The sequence below is a fragment of the Ptychodera flava genome, chromosome 3 (assembly GCF_041260155.1).
Source record: "Ptychodera flava strain L36383 chromosome 3, AS_Pfla_20210202, whole genome shotgun sequence".
NCBI lineage: Eukaryota > Metazoa > Hemichordata > Enteropneusta > Ptychoderidae > Ptychodera > Ptychodera flava.
In genome coordinates, this window is record NC_091930.1 from 41,040,215 (window position 1) to 41,064,049 (window position 23,835).

Sequence of the window (23,835 nt, forward strand, 5' to 3'; positions counted from 1 at the left end):
AGCCACTTTTTCTCGTAACACTTTTTAAAGGTCGTTATTTTACGTGCAGTGTCATTTTGAAAACACCCGCCCTCCCTAGCGGTAATTACTATCCAGTCCCTTATTAGCTATATCGCCATTTCGCAATTTCGTCGATTATAATTAGCTATTTCAACTCATAGCGAATTAAGAGTTCAGTCGTCATTCCTCAAAAATGGCCCAAAACCAATATTTGTAAATGCAAACTACTATTTGCCGGAGGGTTTGTGGTAGAACAGGTAAGGCTTACACGGCCGATCGGCGTACATACCAACACGAAGTCCTATGCAAATTCCTTCCGATGGCTATCTTAAAATAGAACTGACATCAACCAAACAGTCAGGTAAAATGTTAATTGTTACATTTATAGCGTGGAGACGTGTTAACCACACAGTGCACGGTTCATGTGTATTTAATAAGCAGAGGAGGTGACTTCTTACCGGATCGGCGGTTCAACAAAATGTAAACATAGACCCTCGAGTTTTTCTCGAAGGTCTATGATGTAACTGAGGTACCACGACCCGGCCAATTGATAGAACAGCCTCCTTTAGAAAACAGGAACAGAACATACTGGAAGGGTGCCAAAAGCGTGACAGTAACGTCGGTGCCAAGATTGCGCCACAATCTGTGTATGGGTTGTCAGACTGATTGCAAGCCATTTATTTCTATTGTTTCAAAGTTTTGCCATAAAAAATCTTGTTTTCTCCTATTTCAGTGTCTTCACCTGTCGACCGTTGGAGCACGTCAGTGCAGTTTTAAGCTGCAAAGGTAAATTTTATGAGCATTTTCGCACCGTAGAATTTTCCCTTATTTTTTCGAGACCTCTCACGTGCAATCCTTTAACCCTTCCACCATAATCGTTTTTCCCAAACTCATTGTTATCAATGGCGATCTTGGACCTGTTTATGCAGGGAACTTGGATGAAACAGATTGAGGTAACACGCGCCTACGGGACAAAATTCGGGCTTTTAAATTTTACCAATTCGCTTTTGATCTACCACTTGCTCTTGGTAAAAGAAAAGTTTTTATAGTCTTAGTTTTCATGGCGGCCATTTTAAATTTCATATATCGCGAAATCGTAGATAATTTGTCTCGCCTTTTGCACTGTGACTCCTGATTTTTATTCTTGTTATGGGAAGAGAATGGTCGAAAGTTTTATTGGGGAAAGTTTGAGAAAATTAAGTCTTTCACTTTCGAGGCACTTTCATCAACGGATGACCGGAGAGAGACACAGGCTTAGCACGTGATCGCCAACGGGCTAATCCCAACAATTGCATTATAGTCAAGACTGTCGCAATGTCTTTTTGCCGCACACAGACGTAGATCGTAGACGTTTCCACTCGCTGATAATATTCACATCGTTCTACACCAGGCTGACGTCCTTGACCTGCCAAGACTTGGAAGTACTTCGCGGTGAGTATTTTCCTTTTCCTCAACCAGGATTTCAGTCTCTAGTCAGCAGCGTAACCGAGGTTCCACAGCACACCGCCGCCCGTTTCGCGTGTGCTTCGTGTCAATTATGCCCTCTTTATTCATATACGTTATTACGGATTTTCCAACAAATCGGATCATCATGGTACACTACCAGAAAATATTATTGCGGTGAGCTCAAAGGAAACAACACTTCTGCAATGCCGGTAAAATATCAGATTAAAGTGAAATGCAGCAACTGAAAAGAATTTTACTAATGTTGTCATGATGGTCACGTGACAGTTGTACTAATATGGAAACACACATGAACGAAATGAAAGTCGGAAACCTCTGTATTGCAATCCTACCGTTGCATTGTTTCACTTTAGGTGTTTGTCTGGTCCTTGAAACTAAATGGATTTTAGTTATCTCTCTGCCTGGCACCAACTGGGCCTTATTTTAGGACCCACAGAGGGAACATTAGCTCAAAACTGTCAAGTCTGACTGCAAGGCCACTACATTCTTAAAGGCAGGGGATCGTCGGAACTGCGCTTGTGCGACTTTGTTTGACAAGCAATGTATTTCAAGCATGATATCTAGATTTGCACCAAATCGACATAGCTGCAACATTAAATATTCATTGTTAACAAACATAATTTAACATTCATAAATCGCTAACGTACCCTAGATACAGTGTTTACATCGGTCATAGGGGTCCCTGGCAACCTTTGAGCAGAGTTCGGACGACCTCCACCCCTTAGTTTTGTGTTTGAGACGAGTGATTAGCGACAACATGGACGCCGCTCGACCGTTTAAATCGGTCACCAATGTCCTTATACCTACGGTCACACAAATATTTAGTGTTCATGCATACGGTTAAGACGTGTTTTGTCTTGTATGTGCTTGCACAAACAATTGTTCTATAAATCGCAGGATCAACTAGCGCAAATAAATCAAATAACTCAATAAATCATGTCTTCTATCTTTTCAAAAATCAACGCACTCACAGAAACAGGGTGCAAATTGACAACCATAAAATGTACTTTGGGCAGGTAGAAAAGTTAGAAACTCAATATGTGTGGATTTTTTCGCAATCACTCTGAAACACACACCACAAAATGTTTGGATTATTCTAAATCAGGAGTTATATCAATTCAAGCCAACACAGTTCATTGTATAGATGACGGCAAAATTCGACCACCCCTCAAAATAATGGTACAGTCCATTGGGTAGCTCCGTTGCACGGCATCAACTCTTGAAAGGGTCTAGTATTTTCAGTACTATGATGTTCCTTGTTAGCACTGCAGTATGCCTATCATTATACTGCTCATAAATTCGGATGTTTTGACAACATGAAGTAGAAAAAACTTCGGTCGCCTCACCACATAAAAAAAATACAGGAAGGCTATAAAGCATCCAAAATGCCTGACGTTTGCAGCAATCGATATATCCGGACATATATCGTGCCATTGCATGAGCTCTCTCATTATGTAGAACGTTCTATCGTAAGTGCAGATTAAAAATCAAAAGAGAATAATGTAATCGGAACCGTCGGCTGGTCAGAACATGTTCAAATCTATATATCGCTGAACAGTTAATCCCTTGCCAAGATGGGTATTATTCCAATGCATTATAGCCCCTGCGTACATATATACAGTGCAATCCAAATGATTGGTTTTCATCCGGCGAGCTGTATGGGACTTTTCGTCTGAGTTACCTTAATGGCGGATAGAGATAGAGATAACCTTCACTTCCTAATCAATGCAACCATAATTCTTCTCTATTTGTCCAGTCTAGTACATTCGACTTTCACTGTAGTAAACAATGGCATTTTCTTGCTGTGGAAATTTGGACGCCTACATTTATGAGTAGCAGCAAATTAAACTTGCATGTCAAAACATTGACAATGCCGAACTATAGATTCTTGTACGAGTTGGCGGAATTGAAAGTCGGAATGCTGCATTTATTCAAATATCAAACAAATAAATCGACTGTATTGGTGAAAATTTTAAATTTTCGGTAGCTTTCCAACAGAACAAGTTACTATTCACATCATTTTAGCCGCCAGGGAGAGCTTGTTAAATGATATGGCCCCGGGTAGGTATGTTGTAAAGTAATTTTAACACAATTGCAACATGTTTGATAAAATTTCCTAGTTATTAAACAGTTAACTATTTCGATATATTAGTTGCAAGTTGAATATTTTAAAGTATTTGATGACATGTTTATCAAAAACGAGAAATGTGAAACGAGAACTCAAATTATTTATTCTAACAGTTAATTTCTGCAAATTAACTTCCCAAAACTTACGTTTAGGGAAGTTGCTATGCAGACGTTTACGTCATTTCCGTGTAACCCTACGAGCTTACGATGTCAGCGTGCGAATACTGTTTTCGAATATAGCCGGGGGACATTTGTTGACACTTGTTTCCGACTCTCCAGTCTTCTAAAAAGCTTTGTGGACGTTGATTGTCTCTGAGATTATAATGTTTAGCTTATGAGCGTTGAATTATATGCCCAAAAATATGGAAGGAGTGAATGGGATGTAACTTGAGAGTCGTACTTTCGCTATGCCCTATAATTATGTTTAATGTCGAAGTAAACATTTTTAGCAAACAAAATTGGTCACACTCTCTGTCTACCCATTCAGGAAATACAGTGTCTATTGAAACACATTTCGCATAGAATTATTATCAGCAACGATTGTCGAAGTCAAGATCGGCTTGGATTAAAAATGACCAACCAATTATATATTATCCCTATAGAATCGTAAATTTACCCGCTGTCGCTTGTAAACCCGTGCAAAATAATAACAAATTCTGAATTTGTTTCAGGTTTTGATATGTTTAACCACGTAATATGTAGTTCTCTTACTGTAAAAAAGCAACACAAATATATGACACGATAATGTTTTATTATTATTCTTCATAAAATTACACTCCGTACATCTCACTTCAAAATTTCGGTTCTAAATATAGACCTTGGCAGGTATTTCTCATTTCAAAATTTCCGACTTCTCACTTCAAAACTTTGTTTCTAATTTAGAGACTTTCTATTTATTTCTCACTTCAAAATTTAGCCACCCCATGATCCCTTTTATCTCACGACACTATGATAAATAATGGCTGAAAGACATCAATGTGGGGAAAATGTGCCTGCCAGTCATGATTTAATAGTTAAGATTTGCATCTTTACATTAAATGAATGCAATAATGTAGTTGTCCAGAGCCTTGTCGAGGTAAAGTGAACATAGATTGGGCTGAGTGATCAAAGAGCTATCACAATAATATTACACAATAATAGGCCTAATACATCGCCTCGCTAAAAGGAAGGGGGGTCTTCGGAGCTGCGCCTTTGCAGCCTTCTTTTTGACAAACAATACATAGCACGCCTGATATCTAGATGCATCATGTCAACATTGCTGCAACGTGAAATATCATGATGTAAGCTTACGTTATGATTAAACAGATTTTAACTTTAGTCAATCGCGAACGCATCTTTGAAACAACGTTTACAGTAATTGGCCCTATATTGCTGAAATAATAATTATATTTGTAGCCACGGGCGGTGCACCTGCTTTTCAGAGCCGGCCCGAGGGTGCAGTGTATACAAGGCTGTATGGATCCTATATTTTAGTAAGTTTAGGGCCGCAAGTAGCTTAAACCTTGTGTCAAAAAAAAAAAAAAAAATAGAGAGAGACAAGACATTATGACGCGAAAAAGTATTCAAAAATATTGTGAAAGTTGACTGTTATGGTTGTTTTGTACAAATGAACGATGTCAAGACTTCTCACTTCAAAAATTCGTTTCTAAATTAGACTTTCGCACGTAACTTCTCACTCTAACATTTGGTTACTCAATTTAGACAGTATGTATTGCACACTTTTAACTTTCCTTCTCAGTTAGCACGTACTTAGGGAGGCTTATCGGTGACACAGTGTTTTTTTTGCTTATTATCCTACAAAATATTCGTTTTTCTTATGCAACAAAATTTTGTTTTGTTTTTATCCAACAAATTTGTTTATTTTATCTTACAAAATTTGGGTTTTTTGTCTAACTAAATTTGTTTCTTTATCTAACAAAATTTGTTTTATTTTATACAGCAAAATTTGTGTGAACTCACGTGAGCACACGTGAGCAAATGTCACAGCGATGTGTGTGTGTCTGACTGTCTGTCATTCTGTCTGTCTGTCCTTCCGTCTGTGGACAAATATCTCACAAAAGCTGATCAGATCAGAATCAAATCTGGTACATAGACTTAGTTTGCAAATGACAAGAACTGATTAGTTTATAGCGGGTGTGGCTTGCTTACTTTTTGCTCATTTGCATAAAAATATTTTATGAAACCGGTTATATCTTGAGAACAACTGCACACAATTTAGTTAAAATTGCTACAAACGTTGATCACACCAAGATATATCAGCCATGTAAGGTATTGAGGTATGACATGAAAGATAATTACTAATTTGTATATTTTTTGGTCAAAAAGTTGTTCCACAAAAAGTTTTGGTCTTAAAACTTTGATATTTGGTATACGTATTCCTAGGAATGATTCTCATGTGATATCTTTAAATTATGATGAAATCTTTCATTGTGTATTTTTGCAGCTAATTTTGATATTTTGGTAAGGCCGTTCTGAGGTGACTGGCAAACATTTCCTTTATCAACAAGTGACACAAAAAATTATTCTCTAAATAACAAAGAGGAGCTCTATCAGTGGTTGGGTAACTTGTTTAAATTTTCAGAGTAATACGTATATAATTTTGCATTTTTTGTGAAGTATTTTGTTTCTCAGCTTTTGAGTAAAAAGTTCTTTCAGAAATAGTCAGCTGTATTGTTTTGAAATTTGTTCGTAAATCCCTACAAATACTTTTATATATTATTGTCAAGTTAGAATGAGATGAACAATTGTAAGAATTGTAGCTTACATTTGGTATAGGCAAGTTGGTGACATCTTTATGTATGGATGTATGGATTGGTGCACGGGTGGATGCATGCATGCATGCTATGAGGGAGGGTCATTGTTTGTTGGGCGGCAGGGAAATAGGGGGAGAGCCACTTTTTTCTCCTAAACACGTTTAAAGGTCGCTATTTTACGTGCAGCGTCATTTTGAAAACACCCGCCCTAGCTATCGGTAATTACTGTTCAGTCCCTTGTTTCGCTATTTCGCCATTTCGTCAATTATAATTAGCAATTTCAACATGGTAGGGTGTAAAATAAGAGATCGATACAAAGAGCGAAAATACTGAAAATAAAGATATCTAAATTTAGTCTATGTGCATGTCATGTTATAGAGTGGTGAGATTAAAATCGATTTTGAGGGAATTGAGATGCGGATTCAAAACGAATTAAGATTTCATTCGCGAATCCTCAAGAATGTCCCTAAACCAATATGTGTGAATGCAGACTACTATTTGCCAAAGGGGTGTGTGGTAGTACAGGTAAGGCTTACACGGCCGATTGGCGTACATACCAACACGAAGTCCTATTCAAATTCCTTCCGATTGCTATCTTAAAATAGAATTGACATCAACCAAAAAGTCAAGTAAAATGTTAATATGTGTTTAATAAGCAGAATAGGTGACTTCTAAACCGGATCGGCGATTCAACAAAATGTAACTATAGACCCTCGAGTTTTTCTCGAGGGTCTATGATGTAACTTAGGTATTACGACCCGGCCAATTGATAGAACAGCCTCCTTTATAAAACAGGAACAGAACATGCTGGAAGGGTGCCAAAAGCGTGACAGTAACGTCGGTGCCAAGTTTGCGCCACAGATCTGTGTATGGGTTGTCAGACGCCATTTATTTCTATTGTTTCAAAGTTTCGCCATAAAAAAATCTAGTTTTCTCTTATTTCAGATTTTTCACCCGTCGACCGTGGAAGGACGTCAGTGCAGTTTTAAGCTGCAAAGGTAAATTTTATGAACATTTTCTCACCGTAGAATTTTCCCTTATTTTTACGATACTCTCACGTGCATGCCTTTGACCCTTTCGCCATAATCGTTTTTCCCAAACTCATTGCTATCAATGGCGATCTTGGACCTGTTTACAGGGAACTGGGATGAACAGGTTGAGGTAGAACGCGCCTAAGCGACAGAAATTCGAGCTTTTAAATTTTACCAATATTCTTTTGATCTACGAATTGTGGGGTTTATTTTGAAGCTCTCACAGTTTTAAAGTTTTCACAGTCTTAGTTTTTAAAAATCGAAAATTTTATTTTTCCCCATAGAATTAACACAGGTAGGGCGGCAATTTTGAATTTCATAAACAGCGAAATCTCAGATAATGTGTCTCTCATTTTGCACTGTGACCCCTGGTTTTTATTCTTGTCATGGTAAAAGAATGGTCAAATGTTTAATTGAGGTATGTTTAAGAAAATTAAGTCTTTCACTTTCGAGGTACTTGTCATCAACGAATGATCGGAGAGAGACAAACACTTATCACGTGATCGCCAACAGGCTAATCCCAACAATTGCATTATAGTGAAGACTGTCGCAATGTCTTTTCGGCACACACAGACGTAGATCGTAGACGTGTCCACTCGCTGATAATATTCACATCGTTCTACACCAGGCTGACGTCCTTGACCTGCCAAGACATTGAAGTACTACGCGGTGAGTATTTTCCTTTTCCTCAACCAGGATTTCAGTCTCTAGTCAGCAGCATAACCGAGGTTCCACTGCACACAGCCGCCTGTTTCGCGTGTGGTTCATGTCAATTATGTCCTCTTTTTCATATACATTATCAGGCATTTTCCAACAAATCGGATCATCATGGTACACTCCAAGAAAATATTGTTTCGGCGAGCTCAAAGGAAAAAAACACTTCTGCAATGCCGGTAAAAATCAGATTAACCCTTTCACCCAGTTCCCTGTATACAGGTCCAACTTTACCATAGTAAACAATGGATTTGGAACAAACCATGGTGGTGAAAGGGTGAAAATGAAAATGCAGCAAATGAAAAGAATGTTACTAATGTTGTCATGATGGTCACGTGACAGTTGTACTAATATGGAAACACACTATGAACGAAATGAAAGTCGGAAACCTCTGTATTGCAATCCTACCGTTGCATTGTTTCACTTTAGGTGTTTGTCTGGTCCTTGAAACTAAATGGATTTTAGTTATCTCTCTGCCTGGCACCAACTGGGCCTTATTTTAGGCCCCACAGAGGGAACATTAGCTCAAAACTGTCAAGTCTGACTGCAAGGCTACTACATTCTTAAAGGCAGGGGATCGTCGGAACTGCGCTTGTGCGACTTTGTTTGACAAGCAATGTATTTCAAGTATGATATCTAGATTTGCACCAAATCGACATAGCTGCAACATTAAATATTCATTGTTAACAAACATAATTTAACATTCATAAATCGCTAACGTACCCTAGATACAGTGTTTACATCGGTCATAGGGGTCCCTGGCAACCTTTGAGCAGAGTTCGGACGACCCCCACCTCTTAGTTTTGTGTTCAACGGTTTTAGACGAGTGATTAGCGACAACATGGACGCCGCTAACCTTTTAAATTGGTCACCAAGTTCCTTGTAACTACGGTCACACACAGAATTCTAGTGTTCATGCACACGGTGAAGACATGTTTTGTCTTGCTCAGTGCCTTGGAGTGCTTGCACAGACACTCGTTCTATAAATCCCAGGTTCAACTGGGAAATAGCTCAATAAATCCCGCGTTCTATCTTCTCACAAATCAAATCACTCACAGAAACAGGGTGCACATTGCCAACCATAAAATGTACTTTGGGCAGTTAGAAAAGCTAGACACTCAATACGTGTGGATTGTCTCTCAATTACTCTAAAACACCCACATCACAAAACGTTTGGATTTATTCTAAATCAGGAGTTATGTCAATTCAAGCCAACACAGTTCATTGTATAGATGACAACAACGCACAACATTCGACCACCCCTCAAAGCAATGGTACAGTCCATTGGGTAGCTCCGTTGCACGGCATCAACTCTTGAAAGGGTCCAGTATTTTCAGTACTATGATGTTCCTTGTTAACACAGCAGTATGCCTATCATTATACTGCTCATAAATTCGGATGTTTTGACAGCATGAAGTAGAAAAAACTTCGGTCGCCTCACCACATAAAAAAAATACAGGAAGGCTATAAAGTATCCAAAATGCCTGACGTTTGCAGCAATCGATATATCCGGACATGTATCGCGCCATTACATGAGCTCACTCATTATGTAGAACGTTTTTCCGTACGTGCAGATTAAAAATCAATAAAGAATAATGTTATCAGAACCGTCGACTGGTCAGAACATGTTAAAACCTAAATATCGCTGAACAAATAATCCCTTTACAAGATGGGTATCATTCCAATGTATTATAGCCCCTGCGTACATATATACAGTGCAATCCAAATAATTGGTTTCCATCCGGAGAGCTGTATGGGACTTTTCGTCTGAGTTCCCTTAATGGCGGATAGAGATAGAGATAACCTTCACTTCTTAATCAATGCAACCATAATTCTTCTCTATTTGGCCAGTCTAGCAGATGCGACTTGCACTCTTGTAAAACAATGGCATTTTCTTGCTGTGGAAATTTGGACGCCTAAATTTATGAGTAGCAGCAAATTAAACTTGCATGTCAAAACATTGACAATGCCGAACTGTCGATTCTTGTACGAGTTGGCGGAATTGAAAGTCGGAATGCTGCATTTATTCAAATATTAAACAAATAAATCGACTGTATTGGTGAAAATTTTAAATTTTCGGTAGCTTTCCAACAGAACAAGTTACTATTCACATCATTTTAGCCGCCAGGGAGAGCCTTGTTAAATGATATGGCCCCGGTAGCTATGTTGTAAAGTAAGTCTAACACAATTGCAATATGTTTCATAAATTTCCTACTTATTAAACAGTTTACAATTTCAATACATTAGTTACAAGTTGCATATTAAAATAATTTGATGTCATTTTATCAAAAACGAGAAATTATGAAACGAGAACTCAAATTATTTATTCTACAGTTATTTTCTGCAAATTAACTTCCCAAAACTTACGTTTAGGGAAGTTGCTATGCAGACGTTTACGTCATTTCCGTGTAACCCTACGAGCTTACGATGTCAGCGTGCGAATACTGTTTTCGAATATAGCCGGGGGACATTTGTTGACACTTGTTTCCGACTCTCCAGTCTTCTAAAAGCTTTGTGGACGTTGATTGTCTCTGAGATTATAATGTTTAGCTTATGAGCGTTGAATTATATGCCCAAAAATATGGAAGGAGTGAATGGGATGTAACTTGAGAGTCGTACTTTCGCTATGCCCTATAATTATGTTTAATGTCGAAGTGAACATTTTTAGCAAACAAAATTGGTCACACTATCTGTCTACCCATTTAGGAAATACAGTGTCTATTGAAACACATTTCGCATAGAATTATTATCAGCAACGATTGTCGAGGTCAAGATCGGCTTTGATTAAAAATGACCAACCAATTATATATTATCCCTATAGAATCGTAAATTTACCCGCTGTCGCTTGTAAACCCGTGCAAAATAATAACAAATCTGAATTTGTTTCAGGTTTTGATATGTTTAACCACGTAATATGTAGTTCTCTTACTGTAAAAAAGCAACACAAATATATGACACGATAATGTTTTATTATTATTCTTCATAAAATTACACTCCGTACATCTCACTTCAAAATTTCGGTTCTAAATATAGACCTTGGCAGGTATTTCTCATTTCCAAAATTTCCGACTTCTCACTTCAAAACTTTGTTTCTAATTTAGAGACTTTCTATTTATTTCTCACTTCAAAATTTAGCCACCCCATGATCCCTTTTATCTCACGACACTATGACAAGATAATGGCTGAAAGACATCAATGTGGGGAAAATGTGCCTGCCAGTCATGATTTAATAGTTAAGATTTGCATCTTTACATTAAATGAATGCAATAATGTAGTTGTCCAGAGCCTTGTCGAGGTAAAGTGAACATAGATTGGGCTGAGTGATCAAAGAGCTATCACAATAATATTACACAATAATAGGCCTAATACATCGCCTCGCTAAAAGAAAGGGGGGTCTTCGGAGCTGCGCCTTTGCAGCCTTCTTTTTGACAAACAATACATAGCACGCCTGATATCTAGATGCATCATGTCAACATTGCTGCAACGTGAAATATCATGATGTAAGCTTACGTATGATTAAACAGATTTTAACTTTAGTCAATCGCGAACGCATCTTTGAAACAACGTTTACAGTAATTGGCCCTATATTGCTGCAATAATAATTATATTTGTAGCCCACGGGCGGTGCGCCGGCTTTTCAGAGCCGGCCTGAGGGTGCAGTGTATACAAGGCTGTATGGATCCCATATTTTAGTAAGTTTAGGGCCGCAAGTGCTTAAACCTTGTGTCAAAAAAAAAAAAAAAAATAGAGAGAGACAAGACATTATGACGCAAAAAGTATTCAAAATATTGTGAAAGTTGACTGTTATGGTTGTTTTGTACAAATGAACGATGTCAAGACTTCTCACTTCAAAAATTCGTTTCTAAATTAGACTTTCGCACGTGACTTCTCACTCTAACATTTGGTTACTCAATTTAGACAGTATGTATTGCACACTCTAAACTTTCTTCTTAGTTAGCGCGTACTAAGGGAGGCTTATCGGTGACACAGTGTTTTTTTGCTTATTATCCTACAAAATATTTGTTTTTCTTATGCAACAAAATTTTGTTTTGTTTTTATCCAACAAAATTTGTTTATTTTATCTTACAAAATTTGGGTTTTTTGTCTAACTAAATGTGTTTCTTTATCTAACAAAATTTGTTTTATTTTATGCAGCAACATTTGTGTGAACTAACGTGAGCACACGTGAGCTAATGTCACAGCGATGTGTGTGTGTCTGACTGTCTGTCATTCTGTCTGTCTGTCCTTCCGTCTGTGGACAAATATCTCACAAAAGCTGATCAGATCAGAATCAAATCTGGTACATAGACTTAGTTTGCAAATGACAAGAACTGATTAGTTTATAGCGGGTGTGGCTTGCTTACTTTTTGCTCATTTGCATAAAAAATATTTTATGAAACCGGTTATATCTTGAGAACAACTGCACACAATTTAGTTAGAATTGCTACAACGTTGATCACACCAAGATATATCAGCCATGTAAGGTATTGAGGTATGACATAAAAGATAATTACTAATTTGTATATTTTTTGGTCAAAAAGTTGTCCACAAAAAGTTTTTGTCTTAAAGCTTTGATATTTGGTATACGTATTCCTAGGAATGATTCTAATGTGATATCTTTAAATTATGATGAAATCTTTCATTGTGTATTTTTGCAGCTAATTTTGATATTTTGGTAAGGCCGTTCTTAGGTGACTGGCAAACATTTCCTTTATCAACAAGTGACACAAAAAATTATTCTCTAAATAACAAAGAGGAGCTCTATCAGTGGTTGGGTAACTTGTTTAAATTTTCAGAGTAATACGTATATAATTTTGCATTTTTTGTGAAGTATTTTGTTTCTCAGCTTTTGAGTAAAAAGTTCTTTCAGAAATAGTCAGCTGTATTGTTTTGAAATTTGTTCGTAAATCCCTACAAATACTTTTATATATTATTGTCAAGTTAGAATGAGATGAACAATTGTAACAATTTGTAGCTTACATTTGGTATAGGCAAGTTGGTGACATCTTTATGTATGGATGTATGGATTGGTGCACGGGATGCATGCATGCATGCATGCTATGAGGGAGGGTCATTGTTTGTTGGGCAGGGAAATAGGGGAGAGCCACTTTTTTCTCCTAAACACGTTTTAAAGGTCGCTATTTTACGTGCAGCGTCATTTTGAAAACACCCGCCCTAGCTATCGGTAATTACTGTTCAGTCCCTTGTTTCGCTATTTCGCCATTTCGTCAATTATAATTAGCAATTTCAACATGGTAGGGTGTAAAATAAGAGATCGATACAAAGAGCGAAAATACTGAAAATAAAGATATCTAAATTTTAGTCTATGTGCATGTCATGTTATAGAGTGGTGAGATTAAAATCGATTTTGAGGGAATTGAGATGCGGATTCAAAACGAATTAAGATTTCATTCGCGAATCCTCAAGAATGTCCCTAAACCAATATGTGTGAATGCAGACTACTATTTGCCAAAGGGGTGTGTGGTAGTACAGGTAAGGCTTACACGGCCGATTGGCGTACATACCAACACGAAGTCCTATTCAAATTCCTTCCGATTGCTATCTTAAAATAGAACTGACATCAACCAAAAAGTCAAGTAAAATGTTAATATGTGTTTAATAAGCAGAGTAGGTGACTTCTAAACCGGATCGGCGATTCAACAAAATGTAACTATAGACCCTCGAGTTTTTCTCGAGGGTCTATGATGTAACTTAGGTATTACGACCCGGCCAATTGATAGAACAGCCTCCTTTATAAAACAGGAACAGAACATGCTAGAAGGGTGCCAAAAGCGTGACAGTAACGTCGGTGCCAAGTTTGCGCCACAGATCTGTGTATGGGTTGTCAGACGCCATTTATTTCTATTGTTTCAAAGTTTCGCCATAAAAAAATCTAGTTTTCTCTTATTTCAGATTCTTCACCCGTCGACCGTGGAAGGACGTCAGTGCAGTTTTAAGCTGCAAAGGTAAATTTTATGAACATTTTCTTACCGTAGAATTTTCCCTTATTTTTACGATACCTCTCACGTGCATGCCTTTGACCCTTTCGCCATAATCGTTTTTCCCAAACTCATTGCTATCAATGGCGATCTTGGACCTGTTTACAGGGAACTGGGATGAACAGTTGAGGTAGAACGCGCCTAAGCGACAGAAATTCGAGCTTTTAAATTTTACCAATATTCTTTTGATCTACGAATTGTGGGGTTTATTTTGAAGCTCTCACAGTTTTAAAGTTTTCACAGTCTTAGTTTTCAAAAATCGAAAATTTTATTTTTCCCCATAGAGTTAACACAGGTATGGCGGCCATTTTGAATTTCATAAACAGCGAAATCTCAGATAATTTGTCTCTCATTTTGCACTGTGACCCCTGGTTTTTATTCTTGTCATGGTAAGAGAATGGTCAAATGTTTAATTGAGGTATGTTTAAGAAAATTAAGTCTTTCACTTTCGAGGTACTTGTCATCAACGAATGATCGGAGAGAGACAAGCACTTATCACGTGATCGCCAACAGGCTAATCCCAACAATTGCATTATAGTGAAGACTGTCGCAATGTCTTTTCGGCACACACAGACGTAGATCGTAGACGTGTCCACTCGCTGATAATATTCACATCGTTCTACACCAGGCTGACGTCCTTGACCTGCCAAGACATTGAAGTACTACGCGGTGAGTATTTTCCTTTTCCTCAACCAGGATTTCAGTCTCTAGTCAGCAGCATAACCGAGGTTCCACTGCACACAGCCGCCTGTTTCGCGTGTGGTTCATGTCAATTATGTCCTCTTTTTCATATACATTATCAGGCATTTTCCAACAAATCGGATCATCATGGTACACTCCAAGAAAATATTGTTTCGGCGAGCTCAAAGGAAAAAAACTCTTCTGCAATGCCGGTAAAAATCAGATTAAAATGAAAATGCAGCAAATGAAAAGAATGTTACTAATGTTGTCATGATGGTCACGTGACAGTTGTACTAATATGGAAACACACCATGAACGAAATGAAAGTCGGAAACCTCTGTATTGCAATCCTACCGTTGCATTGTTTCACTTTAGGTGTTTGTCTGGTCCTTGAAACTAAATGGATTTTAGTTATCTCTCTGCCTGGCACCAACTGGGCCTTATTTTAGGCCCCACAGAGGGAACATTAGCTCAAAACTGTCAAGTCTGACTGCAAGGCTACTACATTCTTAAAGGCAGGGGATCGTCGGAACTGCGCTTGTGCGACTTTGTTTGACAAGCAATGTATTTCAAGCATGATATCTAGATTTGCACCAAATCGACATAGCTGCAACATTAAATATTCATTGTTAACAAACATAATTTAACATTCATAAATCGCTAACGTACCCTAGATACAGTGTTTACATCGGTCATGGGGTCCCTGGCAACCTTTGAGCAGAGTTCGGACGACCCCCACCTCTTAGTTTTGTGTTCAACGGTTTTAGACGAGTGATTAGCGACAACATGGACGCCGCCTAACCTTTTAAATTGTTCACCAATTTCCTTGTAACTACGGTCACACACAGAATTCTAGTGTTCATGCACACGGTGAAGACATGTTTTGTCTTGCTCAGTGCCTTGGAGTGCTTGCACAGACACTCGTTCTATAAATCCCATGTTCAACTTGGAAATAGCTCAATAAATCCCGCGTTCTATCTTCTCACAAATCAAATCACTCACAGAAACAGGGAGCACATTGCCAACCATAAAATGTACTTTGGGCAGTTAGAAAAGCTAGACACTCAATACGTGTGGATTGTCTCTCAATTACTCTAAAACACCCACATCACAAAACGTTTGGATTTATTCTAAATCAGGAGTTATATCAAATCAAGCCAACACAGTTCACTCCATAGATGACAACGCACAACATTCGACCACCCCTCAAAATAATGGTACAGTCCATTGGGTAGCTCCGTTGCACGGCATCAACTCTCGAAAGGGTCCAGTATTTTCAGTACTATGATGTTCCTTGTTAACACAGCAGTATGCCTATCATTATACTGCTCATAAATTCGGATGTTTTGACAACATAGTAGTAGAATAAACAAGTAGAATAAACTTCGGTCGCCTCACCACATAAAAAAAATACAGGAAGGCTATAAAGTATCCAAATGCCTGACGTTTGCAACAATCGATATATCCGGACATGTATCGTGCCATTGCATGAGCACACTCATTATGTAGAACGTTCTATCGTACGTGCAGATTAAAAATCAATAGAGAATAATGTTATCGGAACCGTCGCTGGTCAGAACATGTTCAAACCTATATATCGCTGAACAGTTAATCCCTTGCCAAGATGGTATCATTCCAATGCATTATAGCCCCTGCGTACATATATACAGTGCAATCCAAATGATTGGTTTTCATCCGGCGAGCTGTATGGGATTGTTCGTCTGAGTTACCTAATCGCGGATAGAGATAGAGATAACCTTCACTTCTTAATCAATGCAACCATAATTCTTCTCTATTTGGCCAGTCTAGCAGATGCGACTTGCACTCTTGTAAAACAATGGCATTTTCTTGCTGTGGAAATTTGGACGCCTAAATTTATGAGTAGTAGCAAATTAAACTTGCATGTCAAAACATTGACAATGCCGAACTGTCGATTCTTGTACGAGTTGGCGGAATTGAAAATCGGAATGCTGCATTTATTCAAATATTAAACAAATAAATCGACTGTATTGGTGAAATTTTTAATTTTTCGGTAGCTTTCCAACAGAAGAACTTACTATTCACATCATTTTAGCCGCCAGAGAGAGCCTTCAAGTTGTTAAATGATATGGCCCCGGTAGCTATGTTGTAAAGTAATTCTAACACAATTGCAATATGTTTCATAAATTTCCTACTTATTAAACAGTTTACAATTTCAATACATTAGTTACAAGTTGCATATTAAAAGAATTTGATGTCATTTTTATCAAAAACGAGAAATTATGAAACGAGAACTCAAATTATTTATTCTACAGTTAATTTCTGCAAATTAACTTCCCAAAACTTACGTTTAGGGAAGTTGCTATGCAGACGTTTACGTCATTTCCGTGTAACCCTACGAGCTTACGATGTCAGCGTGCGAATACTGTTTTCGAATATAGCCGGGGGACATTTGTTGACACTTGTTTCCGACTCTCCAGTCTTCTAAAAGCTTTGTGGACGTTGATTGTCTCTGAGATTATGAATTTTAGCTTATGAGCGTTGAATTATATGCCCAAAATATGGAAGGAGTGAATGGAATGTAACTTGAGAGTCGTACTTTCGCTATGCCCTATAATTATGTTTAATGTCGAAGTGAACATTTTTAGCAAACAAAATTGGTCACACTATCTGTCTACCCATTTAGGAAATACAGTGTGTATTGAAAACAACATTTTGCATAGTATTATTATCAGCAACGATTGTCGAGGTCAAGATTGGCTTGGATTAAAATGACCAACCAATTATATATCATCCCTATGGAATCGTAAATTTACCCGCTGTCGCTTGTAAACCCCTGCACAGAAATAACCAATTCTGAATTTGTTACAGATTTTGATAGGTTTAACCAAATGAAATATGTATTTCTCTTACTACCAGGACGGCAAATTTCAATATTGTAACACGATTTCCTATGTTTATCAGTTGAAGCACTTGATTTAAAAGGCCGGTAATAAAACACCTACATACGTCAGGTGACCTTTGATCTTGCTAACGTTGGACAGGTGTACTCTAAGATTTCAAACGACTGTTTTAAATTCAAACCCAACGCCTCAACTGGCTTGCTTAGCACATTATAAAACGTCGGCAATTTAACAGCAGATATCTATTTAAAAGATTTCAAATGAAAGTAAAAAGAAAGTTCTATTACGCATATTTCGGATTTGAAATCTGCTACCGTACGTTCTAATTTTTCTTTGAAGTTGAATGTTAGAGGAACCAGTTTCTGAATTTCATTTTAATATTGATTTGTAGTATATTTAAATAAAAAGGCTGCACGCAAACTAAGTGTTTACCCTGGAGGGTGCTACTACGGTCAGGGTATGCCTACTATACCTGATTTTGACCCTATCCCTTCCCTGCGGTCTCATATATTTTTGACTAAAAATGTTCATGAAAAATTTAATACTGAAATTTAACGCTGTCTGTTTACCAAAGCATGTTGACTTTTGACTCCTTCCATTTAAGCTACATATAGGTGCTTACCATTAAGTCCAATCTTCAGAGTGATATTTTGACTGCCGGTAAGGCTGTTTCAGTTCCCAAGCGAAGGATTTGTTTGCTTGTGCTTGCTCGTGACGGATACTTGCATTTCGTAAATTGTTTAGTTGTTAAAATCAAATCTGTATATTCATTGTCAATGTTTGAAGAAACGTTCTGTTGTCACACTTCGGTGATCACTTTTACATTACTTGCTTTTAATTTCGAACCTTACGAGGAAAATGCAAAAATGTACAGTTAAATGGACTTAATAGAAAAAACAGCAGAATTTATGTATTGTAGTTTGAATTTTTAAGGTAAATCGGCACCCAATTAGAGACCTAGTTACCCAGGCTTGTTTCACGTTACCCTTCTACAAGAGCATCAAAACGGTAGCAACTAACTGTTATTTAAACCATCAACTCCTTACTCGAACCAGTGAACAAAATTCACTTTCCCGCTGAACAACTACATCACTTAAAGTTTGGCTGAAGGTTTCACATAAAAATAGACTACCAGTAAGATATTTAGAGATCGATGATATCATTTCCATCCTACTCTATCTAAAAAAATATCTAGCAGGAAAAATCAACAACATGTTGGCTATAAGTCATTTGGAGCCAATTTCTTGGATTTGTGTAGTATAGAGCTCAAAGAAAATAAGACGATTTATTAATGTGTGACTGTGAATTATATTATCACATGATGGTGGAGACCATATGATATAATATCAAAGTTGAAAAACACAATAGTTGTTTTTGGTAGCCGAGGTTTCCAGCATCTTTTCAAGCAAGAATACATTGTTGACGTATAAATAAATCGCTAAAAGCAATATTTAGGAACAAGATATACCTGTGTCAAAGGTTCTGCCTTCTATGTTTGATAAATTTTAATCGTTTCATATTTGTCGGTAGTGTTTTTTCCCTCCCAAATAGAAAGGAGCGGAGAGAAAGAGATGGACTATTAGATACGAGAAGCTAACTACGAGCAGTATTTTAAACATAATTATTAATAATTACGGTGAGAAATTCTGAAGTCATTCAAAATCTAAATATGATTTTAGCCCGCAATGAAGAAGAAAAAGCGCAAATATTGAATGGCGAAGGAAAAACAGAAAAGTCTGCCATTAGATTTCAAAACACGCTTTTGAATCTTGATGAGTAGCAACACAGCAAATAAAGATGATATGGCAGCTTACTTGTACATTCATATAACTGCATCATGAATGATGCAACCATATTATCATAGGTGTGGATTTCTTTCGGATTGAGTGTTGATGTTCATTTCTGTACACTATTGATGACTATTTCGAGAAAGATTAAATCGCAGTGATTTATAATGCAAATTTGTAACCTCTGTATAGTCAAGACGGATTTAAAGGCATGCTAATAATTTTAACAACATCTTGCAAACAGTTGCAACATCAAAACATGTCCAATAATAAATCTCAAGGGCTTTGGTTAAACGAGACGATAGAAGACGCTGCACTTGAAGATCAACGTGGTACTGATCTGGCAGATTATGACAGGAGGAGGAACATTACTTTTGTGACAGTTTATCTGCACTAAAGAAGAGAAACTTAAACCCAAACTGATCAGATCCAAGATTCTCATACTGTACTGATGTGAATTAATCGAACATCCATAGGTATCTAGCATTCAAAGAGAGCACAGTGCGAATTCCCCTCCACAAGGGAAACGGCATGTTATGGATAATAGAGTCGGTTGAAACTTAAACAGATCGGACATTTTCACCGTGCAAACTGAAACCAAGCAACCACACAAGGAGTTGGAAACTGAGTAGGAAATGAAGTCAGACGGTTACACTGGAACCTTTTGTAAGGGTCAAAGGAATAATATGACACTTTTACCTTACTCAAATGTCTTTTAAACAAGATATTGGATCGAAAACATTGCCTAATATTTGTGCTATTTGATTTTCTCTGGACATATCGATTGAAGATTGAACTGATACTATTTTCTTTAAAGACCAAAATAACATCCTTTGTCCGTTTACCATGTATTACGAATGTGGTATGGTTTAACACCGGCTATCAACATTTGGGCTGTTTTTTGGTCAGAGCACAGGGCCTCACAAGTGGCTATTTAAGTCAATATTACAGCGTTTTTCTTTCATGTTCAATGTTACAAATAAACCAGCTGAAGAGCACAACACTTGTGTAGCTGTCTTTTGTGTAGCTTGTATTGGCATGTATAGTGCGCCCTCAATGGGGAATGTGATCATATGTAAATGCGACCTTTAGTTCCGTGACCTCTAGCCATGCCTACTTCCTGTCCTCGCTATGCTTACTGAGTTACTGTACTATATTAGTACAGTAAACACAGCGACGTCTGTACGCATGGCCATGGCATGGCTAGAGGTCACGGAACTAAAGGTCGCATTTACATATGATCACATTCCCTGTTGAGGGCGCACTATACATGCCAATACAAGCTACACAAAAGGCAGCTACACAAGTGTTGTGCTCTTCAGCTGGTTTATTTGTAGCATTGAAAAAGAAAAAAAACCCGCTGTAATATTGACTTAAATAGCCACTTGTGGGGCCCTGTGGTCAGAGATGGGCTTTGCCTGTTTCTTTTGAATAAATTTTGTCTACAAGATATGAGATTTCAAATTTTTTTGGGAGTTGAAAATTGACACTTTAGAACATGAACGATTTGGCACATAATATTGATATTATTGCTACTGCGAAAACAATAAATGTTAACAAAGTCACACGTTGCTACCAACTCCCTATTGTCTTAGTCATATGCACAAATATTGAGTATTGAAAATAAAAAGCATGTTTGTAAATTTATTTTCGGCCAGTTCGGAAATGGCACTGAGCGAGAAGCAGAAAGAGCATCCTGGAGCATTGTTTGTATTTGATACTTGGGACAAGAATAAATATGGATTACCTGCTTTCCACCGGCATTTGGTCAAATCTTGGGCAAGAAAAAAGTAAAACCTCTTCAGCTCTATTCAACAGTTCTGTCTGATGAAATCAGTGAGAAACATAAGCAAGATGCACTAGAGCTTGGAGTAACCTTGATAAAGGCTCGACGGAAGGCAAGAATCCCTGCTCGTGACGACCCGGTAAGAATCGCATGGCTGCACAATTTTGAGAGTTATTATCCGGAGATCTCTGAACTGAAGAATATCAGATACATCATCGGTTACTCACCGAAGACTGGCGATGCTGCAGCAGATATCCGAGATGGGGCGTTTCCTTCTGCACAATTAGTTCTAATTAACCATGCAAGTCCAGAAAACGATTGCACCTTGGTACACCAGGAAAACTTACAAGAGTTTAATCAAAGGATGCTGAAAATGGCTAGTGCAGCAGATCTCATATTCTCTATGGGACCAAAACGTCATGACTTTTTCCAAAATCAATACAGAGTATGCATTGGGAAGAAGAAGCTGGAAGCCATTCCTCATAAAGAAATACCACCAGTGCCACAGCAATCGTTCTTCGAGAAAAAATTAACTTTAGGACAGGCTATTAAGCATAATCCCGTCTTATTAACATATGGAGAAATTGATAAAGATCGATTAGTGCAGGCTTTTGAAGGTCTCGCATCGTCATTTAGCTTGGTTGTTGAAGCGAGTCATAAATTCCACAGAGATCTCCCAGGTTGGAATATCCTCGGAGTCCCCAGTGCCTTGAGGGAGAAAATGAGCAATCTACTCAAAACTAAAATAACGAGCGACTTAAAAGTTGTGTTTCCACGCCTCTTCGAAGATCTTAATTTGGACAGTCTGGACGAAAATTTGTGTCAAAGTCACATCTGCCTTCCAATTCAATACTATGACGAATACTCTTTTGATGGTTTGGAAGCTCTAGCTCTTGGAGTGCCTTTGCTGATTGCAGAGTATTCACATCTGGCGCATTTCATTAAGAAATATTTGCCGAAGTATTGTGACCGTTACATAGTAAGGAAGGGTGAACAGTATCCCGATGAAATAATTAGCACATTGTGTGAAATCGAAAGAGCATTTGAAATAGCAGGTGAACTGAAAGATGCCTTCATGGCAAGCGAAGACGTGACATACAGTTTTGAAACATTCGTTGCAATGTTTACCGATGATACAGACAGCGATGACAATGAAATAGTTAATCTAAACCCTCAAATCGCACATCGGGAAAAGGCAGCAGAGAATGGTCAGGAAATCTGTAAAGAATTTTATCAACAAGAATCACAGTATGAGGGCGCACAACAAAGTGATCAGATAGAACATACACAAAAGCCTGTCACCACAAGGACTGAAAGAGTGCATGCACCAGATAACCAAAGGCCACGTGATGTCATGGAGGATTCATTGCCAGGAAATCGAAAATCAGAAAGTGCTGGTAAGTTATCTCGATTGTTTAAATACAGAAGATTTCGATCTGATTCGAACTTACAACGTACGGCGCCAATAACCTGACGAAGTCATCACAGTAAAAACCATTCCGCCAAAGTGTTTCCGTTGTTTTAAGAAGGTTTTCAAATGCTTTGCCTCGCAACGTTGTTCTATTAGTGCTTATGTATAATTTCAAAAATATCACCCTGTGTAAGATAAAAATAGAATGGCGTAGTTTGAATGACAAATATCGCGTTATCTCTCACCACATGCAAGTAAATATGAATAACATATAAAGAGGACCCAATGTATGCACATTAGTGGTTTCGTCCTTTGACAGTGAGAGCTTTTCGATAGAACAATTGAAAAAAGGTTAAAATGTGATAAATGACTGCAACGTACATTTCTAATTCGTTACTTCGTTACTGCTGAGTGAAAGTACAATCTCAAAAAAGTAACATCCCTAAACAACAACAGCGTACTAGTCGTATAATGAATGAAGTTGTTCACGAGGTAAATTGATTAATCTTTGTACCAGCCAAGTAAAGAATGGCTTATGAATGTGATACGTTTTCAAGAGTGATACAAACACCAAAGTAGAAAGAAGGAGTAAACGTTTTCCAGTTGATTCTGTTTTCGCCTTACACGAACCAAAAAGGAAGAATTTCTAATAGATATAATTACAGACATAAACTGTCTTATAAATACAACGTAAGCTTCACTATTCGCAAAAATCTTTTATTTGCTATGTGTGGTCTCCTTATAAGTCTTGACATTCTTATTTTATGGTACCGTTAGATGTGTTTGAATGAGAGTTCAAACATATAAATCGTCATGGCATTAATGTAATGCAAATTGTCCAATGTCATTGATACTTAGGAGCAGTAAGCTCACCTGTCACCAAATGTTTGTCAATGAAATTATTTATGATAAGTGAAAGGACTGAGGAGGCAATTAGGGGAAATTAATTTTGCCGGTTGTAAACTTGCAACTTTAACGCGTTACGAATCCTGACAGCACTAAAAAGGCCAACTACAATACAAAATCGATCAGCTTTTCTCATTTACACTTGTAGAATTAACTGTGACGATCAGGTTAAATGAAGAAGATTTCCAGGAAGCTATAAGAAACACTTGACAGCGAAACAGGAGAGCATATCAATGAGAGAGCGAATCGACAAGAAGAAGAAAGTGACAGCCCGCCATTGCGTGAGAGAAAGCT

At 37.7% G+C, this 23,835-nt stretch overlaps 1 protein-coding gene and 1 long non-coding RNA gene across 2 annotated transcripts; both read left to right on the plus strand.

The window, feature by feature from the left end:
• Window positions 1-543: 543 nt before the first annotated feature.
• LOC139130032 (uncharacterized) lies at window positions 544-20,437 on the plus strand. Its single transcript, XR_011551753.1, has 6 exons — window positions 544-786; window positions 1,336-1,431; window positions 7,290-7,342; window positions 7,949-8,044; window positions 14,003-14,055; window positions 14,662-20,437. It is a non-coding gene; the product is annotated as an uncharacterized lncRNA (long non-coding RNA).
• Window positions 20,438-21,174: 737 nt separating this feature from the next.
• LOC139130034 (uncharacterized) lies at window positions 21,175-23,829 on the plus strand. Its single transcript, XM_070695753.1, has 2 exons — window positions 21,175-22,621; window positions 23,690-23,829. Exons 1-2 carry the CDS (start codon window positions 21,589-21,591, stop codon window positions 23,749-23,751), a joined length of 1,095 nt encoding a protein of 364 aa, XP_070551854.1. The 5' UTR covers window positions 21,175-21,588; the 3' UTR covers window positions 23,752-23,829.
• Window positions 23,830-23,835: the final 6 nt, after the last annotated feature.